We start from the raw sequence: 20,500 nt of genomic DNA, 5'->3' as shown, positions 1-20,500 counted from the left end.
GTACATATGCACAAAAGATCTGTATTCACTGATTTTAAATCGTCTTATATAGTCTTTTTATGAAATGCCAATCAACGATTTGGACAACAGCACTGTTGCACATTTCAATAAATGGTTCATTATTAAATCACTTCTTTTTGAGGCGCTAGATGTTTTGCACTATATTTTGACGTAGGGAACCTTTCTGACCTCGTGGTTAACACGGTTCTGGGCCATAGTGAAGGCGTTACAGGATAAGATAAGGCATGAACACCCTGTTCTGTAGAACGGAAAGAAATATCCTACATCACGGGAAATTGAATCATTTCTTTCCATTCTTCTCCATATTCACATTTCAAATGCTTCTATTTGCATCATTTCGTCGTGCCCCATACAATGCCACACTCCACATAAAGCCATTCACTAGACTCTTCCTTAGAATTCCGCAGAAGATGCTCCTTTTTCCTTAAAAGCTTCCTTTGTCATTGCTATCCTGTTCTTTTTACTTGCTGGCAGCTTATATTAGTGCTTATTTTTATTTGACGCTGTCCACTTGTTCTACTGCCTCCTTACAAATTTCCATGTTTACCTTCTTTATTTTTGTTCCTATATCCATGGTCTTCGTCTTGTTTGCATATATCTTCATCCCATACCGCTCAAAGCTGTAATTTAGCTCCAGTATCATATCCGTCAGTATCATCTCCTATTATGGTAACAACGCCATATCATCAGCAAATCTTATACTCTTTATTCTTTTTACTCCTACTATCACTCCTCCAATGTTCTGAAAACAGTTATTTACTAAATCCTAGAAGCAGATGCTAAACAGGGTAGGCGATAAAGGACATCCTTGACATACTCCTATCATTGTTTCACTTCCTTCTGACATTTCTCCTCCTATCCTGACTGACTTCTTGTTTCATGTAAAGATTGCTAAACAGCCTTCTCCCTTTCCAATCCAAATCAATAATAATAATAATAATAATAATAATAATAATAATAATAATAATAATAACAACAACAACAACAACAACAACAACAACAACAACAATAATAATAATAATAATAATAATAATAATAATAATAATAATAATAATAATAATAATAATACTTACGGCTATTAAGGAACTCGGAGGTTCATTGCCCCCATCTACTAATGATAATAATAATAATAATAATAATAATAATATTAATACTTACTTACTGGCTTTTAAGGAACCTGGAGGTTCATTGACGCCCTCACATAAGCCCGCCATTGGTCCCTATTCTGAGCAAGATTAATCCAGTCTCTATCATCATATCCCACCTCCCTCAAATCTATTTTTATATTATCCTCCCATCTACGTCTCGGCCTCCCTAAAGGTATTTTTCCCTCCGGTCTCCCAACTAACACTCTATATGCATTTCTGGATTCGCCCATACGTGCTACATGCCCTGCCCATCTCAAACGTCTGGATTTAATGTTCCGAATTATGTCAGGTGAAGAATATAATGCGTGCAGTTCTGTGTTGTGTAACTTTCACCATTCTCCTGTAATTTCATCCCTCCTAGCCCCAAATATTTTCCTAAGAACCTTATTCTCAAACACCCTTAATCTCTGTTCCTCTCTCAAAGTGAGAGTCCAAGTTTCACAGCCATACAGAACAACCGGTAATATAACTGTTTTATAAATTCTAACTTTCAGATTTTTCGTAAAATAATAATAATAATAATAATAATAATAATAATAATAATAATAATAATAATAATAATAATATAGTTGTATAATTCTGTAGGATGTTAAAGTGCAAATTTGGTGGTTTCTTTGATTTAAGCTGCACATGTCCTCTGTAAGGAGTTTAAGGGAAAGCATAGGTGAAATTTTTTAATTCCACAGTTTTCACCATAATGAACTGAAATTTTTACTAGATGTGCCTCTCCTAAAGAATATGTAGTGGTACAACTTTCATTTTTGTCAGTGTAACCATTTTGAGATACAATTTTTAAAACATTATTTGAAATGTATTATATAAATGCTTACACACGATGAAGGTAGAAGAATTTCACTATTTTAAAATATGAATTTATTTCTTCTATATTTAGTCGTACACAAAATGTCATATGATTTTGTTCAGTTTTTGTTGCTTGCAGAGATAAAATGTTTTGAATGTGACGAATACTAATTTTATTTATTTATTATTTTTTTGTAATTTATTTATTCTTATCAGTTAATATAAGTTGTGAAATATAAAGAGTAGAAAAAATTGATACGACAGATTTTTTAGTTGTATTTTCTGAGTATACGTTGAATATATATGGCAAAATGCTTTAAAACTCCATCATGTGGAATGTTTTACATATTGAGAAATGTAAAAATAATAATAATAATAATAATAATAATAATAATAATAATAAATAAATAAATAAATAAATAAATAAATGAAAACTTTCGAGAAAAACAAATTTTAAATTAAAACTACCGTAGTGTTTTCTACATCTGACATACCTGTGAATACTTAAATGGTCACTAGGACGAAAATTAAAATAGATTTAGAATCTAGAGAGGGAGATTGTACTTAATTAATAATATAAAAACAAAAAATCACTTTTTTTTTTTTTAGTTTTTGGTCAAATTTCACCTATGCCTTCCCTTAATAAATGTCCTTCGTAACATTATAAAATATGCTATTTGTTGCGAAGAGTTTAAAACCTGTGATAAAGTGTTTGCGAACTTAATAACTACGATTTATTTATAACACTAGTATATTTTGTTATTTGAATAATTTTTATTGCTTGTGTCTTTTTTTTTATCTGCTACTTTTAAGTGCAAGGAAAATTACGTTGCAATTACTCATGGATTTAACATTTACCTAGTTCAAAATCTTGGGGAACATATCTCGCAATTACTGGAGCAATCTGAAAAAACCTGAGAGTTTCTTTGATGACCATCTGCAAATACTTCATATCCTGCAAATCCTTGGGGGTAGGAGAACGGTCGGAGTCCTGAAAAATGTTCCTCAGTTCCTGATATACTCTGTCCTGCAAAGAGTGGAATGCAACAACTTGTAAGAGACTTTTATTATTTCAACTGCAGTTATCTTGTAGCAAGAGTAAAATTAGAAAATAGCATGTTAAATTGAGTTTTACTTCTATTTTCTACAAATTATGACTTAATGCTCATTGTGAGAATGTAGGTTGTAGAGAAATAGAGACATGATAAAGATAAACTTAATGTGAAGATGCAATGGAAGACACTGACAAAAGTACTGAATTTTAGTTGGATATTAAGTAAATGTTGTATAAATGTTATTATGTGCGTGTAGATTTCGTACTGTTCTAATAATATGTTTAATTGTGGGCTTTTTGGTGTGATGTGTAGTATTTCCATATTATCTATTTCTGTTATTGCAATTGTCTTTGTTATAATCTATATTAATAATAAATCTGTAGCCGAAATTTTTCTGGTAATTTTCGATTTTCCAAAAATAATTGGTCCTAACATATATAATTAACCACCCTGAAACCTAAAATCGCTTTTTTGAAATTTTTGTTTGTATGTCTGTCTGTCTGTCTGTCTGTATGTTTGTTACCTTTTCACGCGATAATGGATGAACGGATTTCGATGAAAATTGGAATATAAATTAAGTTCGTTGTAACTTAGATTGTAGGCTATATGGCATTCAAAATACATTATTTAAAAGGGGGTTATAAGGGGCCTGAATTAAATAAATCGAAATATCTCGCTTATTATTGATTTTTGTGAAAAATGTTACATAAAAAATGTTTCTTTAAAAATAATTTTCGATAAGGTTTATTCCCTGAAAAATTTTGATAGGACTGACATTTAATGAGGTAAATGAGTTTTAAAATTAAAATAACTGCCATCTAAGGCCGTGTAATGAATTAAAAAACAAATGACTTCGTCTATAAGGGGCCTTGGACAGCAACAATCGAAAGCTATGAAAGATAGCCTACAGATAATGTTTCTGTGTTTGTGTGAAGTAATATCGGAAGCTAAATTAACCGATTTGTATAATTAATTATTATTTCATCATTGGAAAGTGTAGTTTCTCTAGATGGACATAATGCTATAATGTTATTACAGTAATTTCTGATATAATATAATATAATATAATATAATATAATATAATATAATATAATATAATATAATATAATATAATATAATATAATATAATATAATATAATATGTAATAGTATATAATATAATTTAAGTTATTTGAAGGGTTCAGAACCATAGTGGGCCAAGCGCCATTTACTGAATACGTAGAAAACAAGGGTTAAAATTTAGTTACTACCATAATTCAATGGAAACCTACAACAAGTAAAACAAAATATACACATTAAATGTAAATGGTGTCAATCTTCATTAAACTATGGTTGCATGTAATAAAAATTAAGAAACATGTTAAAGGAATTGTCATTGCACCAAATCAAAATGATCGCATTTTAATTATTAGGATGCAATTTAAATTAAGTAACATATTAAACGATTTTCCTTCTATCAAACACGAGTGTTCCCTGGATCAAATGTCCTATTTTAATTATGTAATTACTTTATATTTATTTCTAACGGGTGCAGCGGAGCGCACGGGTACGGCTAATTAATAATATGTTGTGTGTAATGAGTTGTGATGTAGGGTTTAGTTATTGCTTTAATGTGCTCATTGTACCTAGGAATTAAATTTTAATCTAACCTATGGATTAAGCTTGACAGTATTGGTTTTAATTTGTAAACCCCTGTTGAATTGTATTTATTAGTTTGTTTAATGTGACTGTTTAGATATTTCTGTATTGCATTGTTTGCTTTGTATGCTATCTTGTATTTTAGTTTTATAAATAGAGCTGCAATTCTGTACGTGTTGGTATTATCGTCATCGCCATCGTCATCACCATCACCATCACCGTCACCGTCATCATCAACATCATCAAGAACAACAGCAACAAAAACAACAACAAGAACACAATAACAAGAACAAGAACAAGAAGAACAAGAACAACAAGAAGAACAAGAACAAGAACAACAAGAAGAAGAACAATTTGAACAACAACAAGAACAACAAGAACAAGAACAACAAGAACAACAAGAAGAAGAACAATTTGAACAAGAACAAGAAGAACAAGAACAAGAAGAAGAACAATTTGATCAAGAACAAGAAGAACAAGAAGAACAATTTGAACAAGAACAAGAACAAGAACAAGAAGAACAAGAACAAGAAGAACAAGAACAACAAGAAGAAGAACAATTTGAACAAGAACAAGAAGAACAAGAACAAGAAGCACAAGAATAACAAGAAGAAGAACAATTTGAACAAGAACAAGAACAACAAGAACAAGAAGAACAGGAACAGGAACAGGAACCGGAAGAATTGGTCTCAATAGACCGTTCCGTCTTCAAAGGAAATTTAATGGATCCATTAACTGGTCTGTCCATCTCGTTGATGGTCTTCCTTGCAGTCTTCTTCCTGTTGGTTTGTATTTATAAATTCTGCGTGGATATCTGTTTAGTTCTATTCTTTCAACATGATGGAACCATCATAATTGATAATCTCCAATTTTATCTAAGATGTTAAAAATGTTTAATTCTTTCCTGATGTCAATATTTCTCATACGGTCTGTCCACTTATATCCTGCAATCCCGAGAAGGAAACGCATTTCTGCCACCTCTATTCTTCTTTTTTGTTGTCTAATTAATGTCCAACATTCTGAGCCATAAAGTAATGCAGGTACAGCCATAACTTTGTGGAATTTTAGAATTGTGTTTATTCGTGGTTTTTTTCTTTTTTTTTTTTTTTTTTGCATAACGTTCTTTTCATCGTTCCGCATGTATTTTTGAAGACATGTAGCTTTATGTCCAGATTTAAGGTATTATTAAACCTAATATATTATTCCAGGTATTTAAAGTTACTAACTTGTTCCAGTGGTGAGTCATTTAAAAATATTTTACAAGGGACTGAGATTTTCCCTTGGAAAGCCATGACTTTCGTTTTTTTTTTTTTTTTTTGCTGATATTACCATATTATACTTTGCCATTACCTTATTTAATTCATGCACTGCTATTTATAAGTTATTTTCTGAATTTGTTATTATCACCTGGTCGTTGCACGTCTATTTGTAAGTTACTTTTTGATTTACAATTTGTAAAATTTTTCTTACAGAATTACTCATGTAGGCCTATAATGTGAGATTATGCCCTGAAAATTTTATCCCTGTTATTGTCTGAGATGTTACACATTATATGTTTAAAAATATAAAGTAAACTCCGGATATTCAACGAAGAAGCTTGGGCACACATATTTGAAATGGCGTAAAACCAATTATTTTCTTCCTAACGACATTGAAATTTCGCTGAAATGAAGTCAATACAATGAAGTAATTTTATGCTAAAAATGAAAGAATTTCAATTTTGATACATATTTGGTCATTCCTGTAGGTCCATCCCCTTAAATGCAGACGTTTGAGATGAGCAGGGCATGTAACACGTATGGGTGAATCCAGCAATTCATATATAGTCTTAATTGGAAGACCTGGGGGAAAGAGATCTTTGGGGCGACCAAGACGTAGATGTGAGGAAAATATTAAAATGTATTTGAGGATGATAGGGACTGGATTGATCTTGCTCAAGATAGGGAGCAATGGCGAACTTATGTGACGGCGGCAATGAACCTCCGGTTTCCTTGTATTGTATATTGTATTGTATTTTGTCCATTATATTAGGGTTGTAACTGTTGTATTATGCTATATGCTATATTTGATTGTATTCAATTCTTCAATGTTGTTGTCGTTCATTGGTGTGTTAATCTGTGTGTCATTATACGGAAAGCTTCATGTTTTTTGTCGAATTGTGTTTATGTGTTGTGGTTGTAGTGGGTTTCCTGTATGTCTTAAATTCGTTTTTTTTTTTTTTTTTTTTATTATGTTGTCTGAAAATCTTATAACTTTGGTTATGTTTTATTTCTATTGTATACATTAAATTGGGATGTATATATGATAGGTTTTCTGTTTGTCTTTTATTGTCATTATATAGGACTACTATATCATCTACGAATAGATGTCAGTATATTATTTTCTCTGTGTGTTCGTTATTGTTGCTATTTAGTTTATTTTAGTAGGTTATTTTACGACGCTTTATAAACATCTTAGGTTATTTAGCGTCTGAATGAGATGAAGGTGATAATGCCGGTGAAATGAGTCCGGAGTCCAGCACCGAAAGTTACCCAGCATTTGCTCATATTGGGTTGAGGGAAAACCCAGGAAAAATCCTCAACCAGGTGACTTGCCCCGACCGGAAATCGAACCCGGGTGGTATTTAGTATATATGTGTGTTCTATATTCTGTATGAATATTTCTGCTTATATGCTCGATATGCATGAACGCATTGCTAATCCTTCAATTTGTGCATAATAATATTTGTGTGTGAAATAATTTGTTTTGTGATGATGTCTATGACATACATGAATTCGTCAATGTGAGTCTGTGGTACTTCGTTTCTGTTAAGCATTTTTTAAAAGTATTTTCAATGTTTCTGTTACTGGTATGTTTCTGTATAAATTTTAGATGTCGAATGATGCTAATGTTGTGTTGTGTGGAATATGTTTATGTTTGATTTTATCGACTAGATTTATGGTGTCGGTTATTGTTGGGTTCTCAAATTTAATAACGAATCTACTTCTTATAATGTTGTCAATGTATTTCGCTAATTTCTATGCTGGTGCATTTTTGTAATTTAATAGTGGCCTGATCGGTATATTTTGTTTTTGAATTTTCGGTAGTGCGTTTATCTTTGGTGTGTGAGGCTTAATTTGCTGCAGTTACAATTCAGCAAATATATAAAAACAACCCTCACCACCGTAACAGCAGCACATCCCCACCACTGACGACAGTAATCATCGAAAATCAAGACTAGTTGAAGCCGCAGCAGTTCAAGAGACAGTGACGATGGCATTACATCAGTATTGAAACGATACCGCTTGCCAGTAACGCATGTTACCATTTTAAACAAGTTTTAACATTTTTTTTTTATTTTTTAAGAACATCTTAGCTGAAGGAAAAATATTTCTTTTTTATAAGGAAGATAGCCTATAGAATGCATCTGATTTACATTGTCACAGAGAAGTTTGTGCTATATTGCTGAAACCGCCGGATCGATTTCAAAATAAATAATTTAATTACTTTTTCGTTTAACGCTAAGTAGTGTAATATTTCTTCGTACGAAAATAATATAAAACTATTATTATTAATAATATTATTATTACTATTATTATTATTATTATTATTATTATTATTATTATTTTTTTTTTTTTTCGCGCCTCCCATTTACTCTCATCGGACCACCAGAGAGCAGCGGCATGGCGGTTGAGAACCATTAGCTTAGACTATTGTTATCAGAATCCTTCGCGTAACTATTTTTAGATCTTGAAAAGATCTCCATTTAGACCTTATTTCTATCGGTTAAATATACTAACAAAAGTGATATAATCCCCCAGGTAATATTTTCTACTGCACTAATGCAGTTCCTTTTCCTTTCCAAGTCGCAATAAATGAATGGCTGCCTAGAATAACGTTGTAAGTCCGCTTTTAACAAAACTGAGTTTTCGGCTGAAAAATGTTGTATCGCACATCTTGCATCATGTGCTGTCATTGTCTTGCTGATATTCACACTACTTCGAGAGCTGTAGTATTTTGATTGTGTTGCTGAGCTGAATAACGTTGTAACGCAAATAAAATGGCGGAGAATCATACTTGTAGCGTGACACGTGATCTAATAAAAAACGGTAATAGAAAGAGAAAACGTAAGATTAATATCATGCAATGGAAGGACAATGTACGTAAGACACTAAAGGATCAGGGGAAAGAATATACTTCGAAGAAATGTGATGTTAAACCAGATGTGAAACGACCTGAACTGGTGAGTATAATAATGTTGTAAGTCAATGTAGGCCCATAGAGTACTAAAGGAGAATGGTTAAAGGTAATAAGGTCATGGTTACTCTGAATTCTGCCATGGCCTAATAAGAGAATAAAGAAAATAAAATTCTTGTGTGTGTAATATTGATATTGTATGCCTAAACCTATGATCTAAGTTGCGTAATTTCTTTCAAGTTTTGATGAGCTAAATTTGTCTTATTATTATTATTATTATTATTATTATTATTATTATTATTATTATTATTATTATTATTATTATTATTATTTAATGTACTCAAATGTAAGAACCATAAAGAATCTACCAGGAAATATGGACAGTATTTAAGTTTCTTTGCTTTACAACGTTGTTCTTCTGGATTGATATACAGCGTTTTTCTACTGCAAATGTTCAAAAAGTTGTGTTATTTGGAAGATGAACGCAATACATACATATATAAATGGTATGAATACTTACTGAAGTATTAATAGAGACCTAACACTGTCATATTTTGTAATATTTAACAATGTTAGTATGGAATAAATATATTTTTACTTTCCTGACAAACTGTTTAAAACTGACTTAAAACGTTATTCCAGGCAGCCATTCAATTGCCCATAGTATTGGCTTACTTTATTTCGAAACTTGTGTCTATCTTGCGTCCCATAATGTCTGACAGGTGACGTAAACTTGCCATTCAACCAATGCCAGAGGTTTATGTTGAATTTGGACAGAAGTAGAACGCTTCAGTTCGCCCAGATTCAAAGTAAGTCTGAAATGTGATGACTGTCATTGCTTGATTAGCAAGTTTCCTTCTCTCTTACTCTGCTGGAAATGTATACTCGCCTGTCATACATAATGGAACACAGTATAGGATTTTAGGTAACATTTTTATTATGTTGTAAATAACCTATTTACTGTATTACAGACTTTGGAATAAACATATAAATCTTGCGAAAAGGAGTTGAGATTTAAGAATGGAGGGAGTGCTACTACAACATTTCTTAATACGAGTACGTAGGCCTATTGTGCAAAATGTGACAATATGTAATTAAACTTAGACTCATAGTCTTGTAACTTAAGTAATTTTTATAATATTATTTATATTTTAGGAATGAGACTGGTAAGATTTATACGGTATAAGAAAAATATTTTGCAGACAAATGCAAAATTAATGTTACCTGTATATCTGGATGCAAGCCCAACAGGAAGAGGCAATAGCTAACTGTAGCCATTACTGTGTCGTGACCCTGTAAGCAGAGAATCAGATTCTACATTTAGAAATAATTCAGAGTAGTTTTCTTGAAAATTGATGTACGCGGTGTTCCATTCGAACCTCCCTGAGTTCAATTGATCATTGCTAATAAGGTATGCGGATTTATGAAATGATACTGGTCCTAAAAGAAATAGAAACTCAAACAATTTGTATTTCATTTGTTTAAAGTTGATTGTTTTGTCACTACGTTGCGCAACAATCGCAAAAGCAAAAATGGCGACTCCACAGCAACGCGGGCAAACGGTGGTGTGGTATGCGGAGACGAAATCCGTGATTTCAACACAACGAAATTACAGAGTTGTCGGAGGCACATTGAATTGCCTAGATACCTGGCAAATGGATTTACTCGGGCTTCTATGAAATCCAGTTCGAATTTCTTCCACCTCTCCTTCTGTCACTGTATGCCGAGCTCCACCAGTTTGTTTTAGGTCACTGCCGGTCGTAAGCAACTTATTGAAGCAGAGTCTAATTGGTTTTACATCACTTGCAACTCCTCCGTACACTCGTCGACCATTTTGCAAACATTGCATGTGGTCACATTATAGAAGTTAATGACGTCACAATATGTCAATACATAGTGTAAGTCTGTAGATTATGATCATATAATCGTTTTTATTATATATTGTTGAAATTTAAATTATAAAGACGTGGACAAATTATATGAGGCAAAAATAATTATTTGTGCAACAAAGCTGTATTTAGCGGCAGAAATAATGAACAAAAATGTATTTTGCACAGAAGTAATGAATAGAGACTTGAGTCTGGAGTTTACTAATATTTTGTGAACATTCCCTTATTCTTTATTAACACGTTGATTTTGTCAGGGATGCTGGAAACCAAAGTTTGACACTGTCTTTGAATATCAACATCATTTAGCCAGATATCAGACAGTGCTTAAATGAGTCCATGTTTTGTTGTAAAACTCTTTTTGTTCACTTTCTTCTTCAGTATAGACCACACATTTTCAATTTCGTTCATGTCCGGTCTTCTTGCAGGCCATGGGAGAACAGACTGTTGAATATCTTCTGCTGTATATAATTAAAACACCAGTAGTACCAACACAGCAAGACAAAATATACTTAACCAATCATATTTACAACAATAGAGACTCTGTGAATTATACTGATAGTTGATATGACGAATTATATTATATTTCAAAGAGAAACGTTTTTGTCTAATAATTTGTCCACGTCTGTAGCAACGTGTTGATCATGACTTTCAGTACGACCCTGTGTACTTATTTTCTTGTAGAAGAATACCAAATTTAAGGTGGAGTTCCTTACTTTGTAAGATCCCTGGAACTGTTTTTACAATCGGCAGTGAGTAGTGAAAGAATAATTTGTTTTCATTACAATATATGTACGTACTGTAATGTACTGCAATTTATGAATATTGCTTACTTCCATCTCTTAGGAAGACGAACTTTCGACCTCATAATCTGACACAAGCCGTCTATAATTTTACCGATTGTGGCATAGAGACATAGAAATATTGTATTTCACGCCATTACTTGCAAGTTTGAACCCGCAGACTTCTAGTTCCCCTAGGACCCCTCTATAACCCATTAAATTTCTTCAGTTGAATTCTGGAACTTCCTGTATATATAATTACGGTATAAAATTATTGTGGGTCTGATCATCAGTCATGAAAACAGAAGAAAGGAAGGGAATAATATTCAGTGAAATCACTTGTAGCAAATATGCATTAAAAATTTCTTTTCTGCCACAATTTGAGGCATAGTGTATAAGACGACATTTGACAAGACTGCACCGTCCTTCGCAACGAATGATTTTCTTAGTATATACAGTTTTAATATCCAATCTTGTACAAATCAGAGTGATATGAAAGAGATTACATTATTAGAAAATTGTGATCTGCTACGCTACGGGAATTATATGACCAGTTACTTGCGTACATCTTAATAAAACATGAACGTTTCAACATTATATCAGAAATCTTTCTTTCTCAGTTGCAAAAGAAAACATATTTGTGAAATGGAGGAAATGAAACATTTATTCTTTCATTTGGCCGCGCGAAGTAATTTATTTCATTAGCGTACATCGTATAATTAATTATAAAATACAATAGTAATAAATGCATTGTATTCTTCACCTGACATAATTAGGAACATTAAATCCAGACGTTTGAGATGGGCAGGGCATGTAGCACGTATGGGCGAATCCACAAATGCATATAGAGTGTTAGTTGGGAGACCGGAGGGAAAAAGATCTTTAGGGAGGCCGAGACGTAGATGGGAGGATAATATTAAAATGGATTTGAGGGAGGTGGGATATGATGATAGAGACTGGATTAATCTTGCACAGGATAGGGACCGCAGGCGGGCTTATGTGAGGGCGGCAATGAACCTTCGGGTTCCTTAAAAGCCATTTGTGTTTATGTTGTATTTAATCTTTTAATTATTGAATATATTTATTTTTTGACACATTAAAAGAAGAGAATTATCTCCTAATTTGTACTTGACAAATCAGGATTGACAAAAATTAGGCGAAACTACAACTTTTAATTTAAAATCTATGTAGGCTATTCTAGATTTTGATTCTTAAATCTTCTAAATTCTTAAAATGAAAGCCTAAGGGAGCTAGAGTTTGTGTTCTCTATCAGAATACTATTAACACATTTCAGTAATGACAATCTTTTGATACATAAGCTAGTTATAATTTACTCACCCCAAACATAAAAGTGTCAACTTCTTCCTTTATGTCTCTGTCTGTTAAATTTGCACCATTCTCCGCTGCTTCCAGCAACATGTCCAAAAATGCCAGACGCCTCTTTCGTCCTGAATAACAGAATTGTTTATAGAAAGATTGGTAGGTACAGTTTACACACTTACCAATTTTGATTTTGCACTGATGAAGAATGAAATAGAGTAAAACATTACAGTTTCTTCTGAGCCGTAACTTTCCAAAAATCATGTTAACTGTAAATCTTGTAAACGCCATCCGTGTACAATTGTGCAGATTTTAAATTATAATTCCTTAGACTAGAACTAGAATTCTAATAACATATTGATCCCAAACAAATACCTTTCTCAAAAAAGAGCGACTTTTCCCTGACAAGGAGCATGTGATGTGATTTAATAAATTAATTGCCTAAACATAATAATTTACTCTTGATGCTATAATATTTTTTGTGTGTTTTATTTCAAGGAAATTGAATGTGTTCTCTGATAATTGAAAAAGTAAAAACACAGATACAGAATAAATAATTTGCTATTAAACTAATTTAATTAATTGATTCATTTTTTAAATATAGCAAATAATCTAGGTGCAAGAAGAAATGTCAATTTAAGGGTTCAGAGCCATAGTGGGCCAAGCGCCATATATTAAAAATGGAGAAAACAAGTGTTAAAATTAAGTGAATACCATAATTCAATAAAACGTATAGCAAGTAATATAAAGTATGCACATTAAAACTAAATGATATGTTAATCTTCATTAAACTATGGTATACACTTAACTTTAACTCTTGCTTTCTCTGTTTTTAATAAAAGTCACTTGGCCCACTATGGCTCTGAACCCTTCAATTTGCTTGTACTGTGTATAGAAATACATTAAGCTATAAAATACCCTAATTATTAAAAACAAATATTCTTGAGGTCAAAAAATACCCCAGACAAGTAGCATAAAATTCTAGAGGAGCTAAGTTACAAGGGCTAATCTGTGTATTGTTTAGTATTATAGTGGTCCCGTTTTCATTATGGACAAGCGGCAATCGTTTTGGAGCTGCCGATCTCTGACTTGTAACAATAATAATTACTGTAACCACCTGATTAGACTTTAAAACGTGTGCGGCATTGTCACGTCTAGTTTTTCTCCATGTTGTCTAAATCTAGAAATATTATTATTATTGCTACTATTAACTAAGATCTGGCAGCAACAACGAGAAACTCCAAATGAGGTGACGAAGAGCTGAATGACAGTTAAAGCGCGACACGGTTCCGATTTCAAAGGCAATTGTGACGCGATAACGAAAATTTTTCACACACTGCATGTCCATAATGAAAACGAGATTACTACATACTCGTAATGTGTCTAATTCAAGCCGTTCATAAATTGTTTTAGGCTTCACGCACAACACGTCTAGTGGCGGAGACACGATATTTTCCGTCGTTGAAATTCTCTAACTCGCGGCGCTTTTATTTTTTAGTTTAAGTAATGATTGAGAACAACTAAAACAATAAATAGACATGCGTTCAGTGAACTGATGATAAATTAATTCATACGATGGGTCTGGCAAGGGTTCCGTCCTAGGTGCTTCGATTTAATAAGAATGCATATTTATGTTAATTTTCGGTCTTTAAGAGACATAGCGATAGTCATTCGTTTCGCTTTTTCCTCGTTTACGAAATACTGACTTGAAAATCGTTGCTACTTATGCCGTTTCTTGCGCGCACTCGGATTCTCATAGCTCCGCGACACAGTATCACAGCTCTCGCATTAATCCTCTAGTCAATTTTTTTTTCTCTTAATTCACATTAATAAAGTAGTAGAACAATCCATGGCATCTTTCACTCATTCTTATACCTTCCAAATCCATAGGTATGCAACCCGTACATTGATATACATGGCTCATCCGAGACGGCCTATAAACTGGACTATTCAACGTTTAATCCACACAATTTTTTCCTCATATGTAGTAATTGGATAAAACAACACATTACACTTCCAATCTCGAAATCACCAAAAATGGATTTATCACCTTTTAGCACGCAGTGCTTCTAAAAGCAATTTTATTATAGCCTAACTTATTGTTGATTGGCTACTTAAATTTTGTAAATATTGTGGTGGTAATTAATGGATTATATAAAGAACTGATTCCATACCGTAATTCATGTCGTCTTCTGTAATTATCTTCTGGGATTCATTTGCTCTCTGCTCTTTACGCTCCTTTATCACCTAAAAAAAGTCATATTATTAATATAAAGTTAGAAAAAGTTGAATAACGTGTTTCCCTTTCGTGGTGCAAATATTGATGCGAAGTCTATCAGAAATAATTTTATAAATTCATATTATACACATCATATTGTATGTATGTATGTATGTATGTATGTATGTATGTATGTATGTATGTATGTATGTATGTATGTATGTATGTATGTATGTATGTATGTATGTAGCCTATGTATGTAGTCAACACCTGTGGAGTAACGGTTAGCGCGTCTGGCCGCGAAACCAGGTGGCCCGGTCGGGGCAAGTTACCTGGTTGAGGTTTTTTCCGGGGTTTTCCCTCAACCCAGTATGAGCAAATGCTGGGTAACTTTCGGTGTTGGACCCCGGACTCATTTCACCGGCATCATCACCTTCATCTCATTCAGACGCTAAATAACCTAAGCTGTTGGTAAAGCGTCGTAAAATAACCCAATAAAATAAAAAAAAATGCATGTATGTATATAATGACATAAGTCATTATTAATTTACAAGATTAATTTATTGTCCAGCTTAACAAGAGAATACTAGTGTGTCATTTTCAGCCATAAATTAGTAAGAGTAAAGTTTATTTTTTTAAGTGTAGGGATATGTGGGTACTGTCGGTGACTCAGGGGAAGACGAGAGCGGACTGAGGAGGAAGGGATGTGAGCAGATAACGTAAGACAACACGTGCAATATTTGTACTGCAGTAAACGGAAACATTAGGTCTCCTTCTGTTCAACTTAGATTTAATTTCCATACGCATTGTTACTCATGTTTCCGGTACGAGTAATAACCTGGCTACTGGGATGCTTATCTGAGCGATGTTTATAATAATCAGCAGCGATAGTCAAGAAGGTCACATTCTTTCCGCTCGTCTTCTCCTGAGTAATGGACAGTAGATGTATGTGTGTGTGTGTGTGTGTGTGTGTATATATATATATATATATATATATATATATATATATATATATATATATAGGGTAAACTAGGGTCTGTTGGACAGTCGGGCATGTTGGACACTCCGTACTTTAACGCGTTAATGACGGAAGTAGCCCCACTCGTGGCTACTTCCGTCATTGACTTCTAGCTGAATGTGGTGCCCACAAGTGGCGTGGTAACACGTTAAAGTACAGAGTGTCCAACATGCCCGACTGTCCAACAGACCCTAGTTTACCCTGTATGTATGTATGTATGTATGTATGTATGTATGTATGTATGTATGTATGTATGTATGTATGTATGTATGTATGCATGCATGCATGTGCTGCGTTTCTTTTGGTTAAAAATGTGGTTGAACTCTATGTAGAATATACATATTATAGTAGTCAGGAAGATGATTACTGTCCTGTGCATGGAAATTTTGTAGTTTTAACCTTCATTTCATCAAAATTGTATACTTTCAAGGCCTAGGTGGTGTTCAAAGATGAAATGTATTAAAAACATAACTATTGACACATTTCTCGGTTTTAGCCAGAAAAAAGCTGTGTGTGTCTGTTTTTTTTGTTGTGTGTGTGAGCTATGCGCTAGAGATGAGGTTGGGTTGAACTCGAGGGGTGCTATTCATAGACATTTCGCTAGCCCGGGCTACGAGCGTGCTAAACAGGATTCATATCATATCATATCATATCATATCATATCATATCATATCATATCATATCATATCATATCATATCATATCATATCATATCATATCATATCGCTGACACTGGTTTATGAATACGAAAAACGTTAGTTCGCTGATCATCCACCGAAAGCCCGCGCTAAGAATCTCTATGAATACGGCCCTAGTTGACTTAATTGTGGACCTCGCTTTAAGCGGTTAGGCCAAGTTGCGTCATATCATGCAGGCTTGTGGCGTCTGTGGCTGCTACTCCTGCGGGCTAGAGTATAGCACACTGAATGCCTAAAAGGGGTAGCTTACTGATACATCATTATGTAGCTGTACTGTCGTCTATTCAGTAGTACAGGCAGTAACGTGTGAACAATCTGCTCTTCCTTCACAGTAACTTCAAGTGAACGAAAGGTACTATACATTAAATACCTACTATGTTAAATTGTTATCATTAGAACGAAATGCTAAGCTGATAAATATAAGAAAGAGTACGAATATATAAGAATCTAATTTTAAAGTATGTTAAAGTTAAAAAAAAAAAAAATAATAATAAAACATTTATTACTCCTTTAAAACTTCTATGGAAGGAAAAAGTAACATAGGCTACCATAAGGTTCTATTCCTGTGAATCAAAGTAGACTACCTGTCTTCTAAATAGTATTCAATACAATCCAATTAAATTCGCCAGACGTTCTGGGGCTTGTTTCTCAAAACTCATGGACTAGTAATACTAGTCTGTACAGTAGTAACAATAGTTTGTTTTACAAGTCTGTGTTTCTAGAAACTACAAGGGTAAAGTAGTAGTTACCAGTTCACAGACTAGTAATATTGGTCAATTTCACCAGTTCCTAAGAGATTCTGTTTCTCAAAATGCTAATCTAGTTGATTATACTAGTATTCAACAGGAATATTCCTACAAGACTCTAAAGACTGGTGATTTCTATATTATCAGTTACCAGTGGCAATCTTTCTCAGATAATCAAAACAAAATATTGTAGTTATTTTTTTAATATGTGGTTTAGTGATTCCGATTGAAGTAGTAAAGAAGTTGCGAGAAGAGCTAAAACTATATCGAGAAGGAACAGTTATTATTCCTTTACGGGAGCATTGTTTAAATATAATGAATGGTTTAAATAAAGTGCTGAAAAGCTTGGAGAGTTGTTAAATATAGTGGGGCCTGCCATAATAAGACAAACAAATAGAAGTCATGCATTATCAGCAAAGCTTCAAATACAAATTGCTCTACAAATCGGGATGTTGATTATTTTCCAATGCCATCTGGTTTGTCTGCCCTAGACCAGCAACACATGCAGAATTTTTTTCCTAATAATCTGATACCAATTCATCAACTGCAGTAATTTTTGCTGGCTTTCCTCCTCCACTGCCAGTTCTTCTGACATTGTCAACTTTAGTCTACAAATTAAATACAAAACGACACCAATTTACGAATAGATCAAACGTAAAACTGAAAAAAAAAATTAGCGAATTTTTCAAGTCATAAGTGGCATTCATGTCGCCAGTAGACCCACTAGCTGCATAATGTGTTCATATTATGATACTGTAAACTTGAATTGGTACTCGTCAGAGTTGCTTTCTCAATGTTGGGCCAGTAAGTGTCTCTAACGTATGCATAATCTTTGTTCTGAGGTATCAGTTCCATAGCCTCACATATTACAAATTTTTTGTCCATTCGTTTACTTTATCATTTTTTGTTATTATGTTTGAAAAAGCACCGAATGATATATCCTTTGATTCATTACTCATATTGAGTATAGTTAATTTGCTTTCAATTGATGGAATTTCAAGAAAAGAGAGAAGTAAGAACCAAAGCACAAACAACTTAGCCTTCTAAACTCAAATAACAATACCTACCAATGACTATAAACAAATGAACTCAATCAGCTAACTAGTGAAAGAGATCATGTGACTAGTGAAAAATTGTCACAAGTTACTAGACTGGTGAAATAGTTTGAGTTGACTGATGAAATATACTCTGGTAACTAGTAACTGGTGAACTACTAAACTAGTATTTTTGAGAAACAGGCCCCTGTTCACTGATATGCGTCTTACCTTCTTGGCTACCTGTCTTCTAAATAGTATTCAATACAATCCAATTAAATTCGCCAGACGTTTTGTTCACTGATATGCGTCTTACCTTTTTAGTCAAGCCATGTATAACTTTTAGGCTTTCGGCTTGAAGTTTTCCCCACTTGGTAAGATTAAAAATGAAGTCAGCTAGTAGATACGGCTTGGCAATCCTTTCTGTGAAAATCTCTTTCATACTGAAACATTAAACATTGAATGAAATTTACACATAACTTCACAGATAATGAAACAATTACATCAATCTTGTATATCCGCGAGACTGGGTTTCCTCGTGGAACATAATGCATGATATTTTTAACATAGTATTTAATAAATTAAAAAATTTGATTTTTTCCATAGAAGTAAACATTAAGGGTGCTATTCATAGACATTTCGCTAGCCCGCGCTACGAGCGTACTACACTAGCCCCGGCTATCGACTGGTTACTTGTACAGGATTCATATCATATATCATATCACATCATATCATATATCATATCATATCATATCATATCATATCATATCATATCATATCATATCATATCATATCATATCATATCATATCATATCATATCATATCGTATCGTATCATATATCATATATCGTATCGTATCATATATCATATATCATATCTCATATCATATAATATATCATATCTCATATCATATCATATATCATATCTCATATCATATCATATCATATCTCATTTCATATCATATCTCATAACATATCATATCATATCATATATCATATCATATCATATCATATCATATCATATCATATCATATCATATCATATCATATCATATCATATCATATCATATATCATATCATATCATATCATATCATATCGCTAACACTGGTTTATGAATACGAAAATCGTTACTTCGCTGATCATCCGCCGGAAGTCCGCAACAAAAATGTCTATGAATACGGCCCTAAATGTTATGAATTATTCACAAATTTTTTCATGAGGAAGAGATATCCCAGTATGACGTCTTAGATTATAATTGAAGGGTTCAGAACCATATTGGGCCAAGCGCCATTTATTGAAAACGGGAGAGCAAGGCTTAAAGTTAGTGAACACCATGAAAATTGACATATCATTTACTCGTAGTTTTAATGTGCATAGGCTACTTTATATTACTTGCTATAGGTTTTAATTAAATTACGGTAATCACTTAACTTTAACCCTCGTTTTCTCCGCTTGTAATATATGTCGCTTGGCCCACTGCGGCTCTGAACCCTTCAATTCAGTAGTAAGTATTTGAAATAAATGTAATGCAGACTTTTGTGTTTCACAGTGTCAAATCCTGCTTATTACATGTTAGTCAACTCTTGTAGGAATTTTCTCTGAAATTTATTGCTAACTTAAAGATGAGCACGGGACGAAAACTTACGTCTTATTACTATATCGCTGTCTTATTCTATGCTGAAGATAAATTTGCACTTAATTGTGTGCATTATAATTTTCACTATTTGATTTAGAGTACAATATTGGGCTCAGAAATTTCTATTCTATTTTTTTCATAAATTTACAGGGAAGGAATTATTATTGCTATCTATTATCATTAGTATAATAATAATAATAATAATAATAATAATAATAATAATAATAATAATAATAATTATTATTATTATTATTATTATTATTACCCATATTATTAGATATTAAGGAACGTACATTAGTTGAATGAACCGCAAGGTATACGGCACA

The 20,500-nt window shown here is 32.9% G+C and overlaps 1 protein-coding gene across 2 annotated transcripts in view; it reads right to left on the bottom strand.

Annotated features, from left to right (window-relative positions):
• The window catches only part of LOC138698303 (cytochrome P450 4C1-like), a 103,175-nt gene that overhangs the window by 56,788 nt on the left and 25,887 nt on the right, over positions 1 to 20,500 (bottom strand). For both annotated transcript variants that reach the window (XM_069824123.1, XM_069824122.1), the window contains exons 6-10: positions 18,856 to 18,982; positions 15,001 to 15,073; positions 12,845 to 12,954; positions 10,063 to 10,131; positions 2,829 to 2,997 (exon numbers count right to left, since the gene is read on the bottom strand). In XM_069824123.1, coding sequence (XP_069680224.1) covers positions 2,829 to 2,997; positions 10,063 to 10,131; positions 12,845 to 12,954; positions 15,001 to 15,073; positions 18,856 to 18,982 — 548 coding nt within the window. The remainder of the gene's footprint in view (positions 1 to 2,828; positions 2,998 to 10,062; positions 10,132 to 12,844; positions 12,955 to 15,000; positions 15,074 to 18,855; positions 18,983 to 20,500) is intronic.

Source organism: Periplaneta americana, chromosome 4 (assembly GCF_040183065.1).
Source record: "Periplaneta americana isolate PAMFEO1 chromosome 4, P.americana_PAMFEO1_priV1, whole genome shotgun sequence".
Taxonomy (NCBI): domain Eukaryota; kingdom Metazoa; phylum Arthropoda; class Insecta; order Blattodea; family Blattidae; genus Periplaneta; species Periplaneta americana.
The sequence above is the reverse complement of the archived record's forward strand: the minus strand, read 5'-3'. Positions and strand labels throughout refer to the sequence as shown.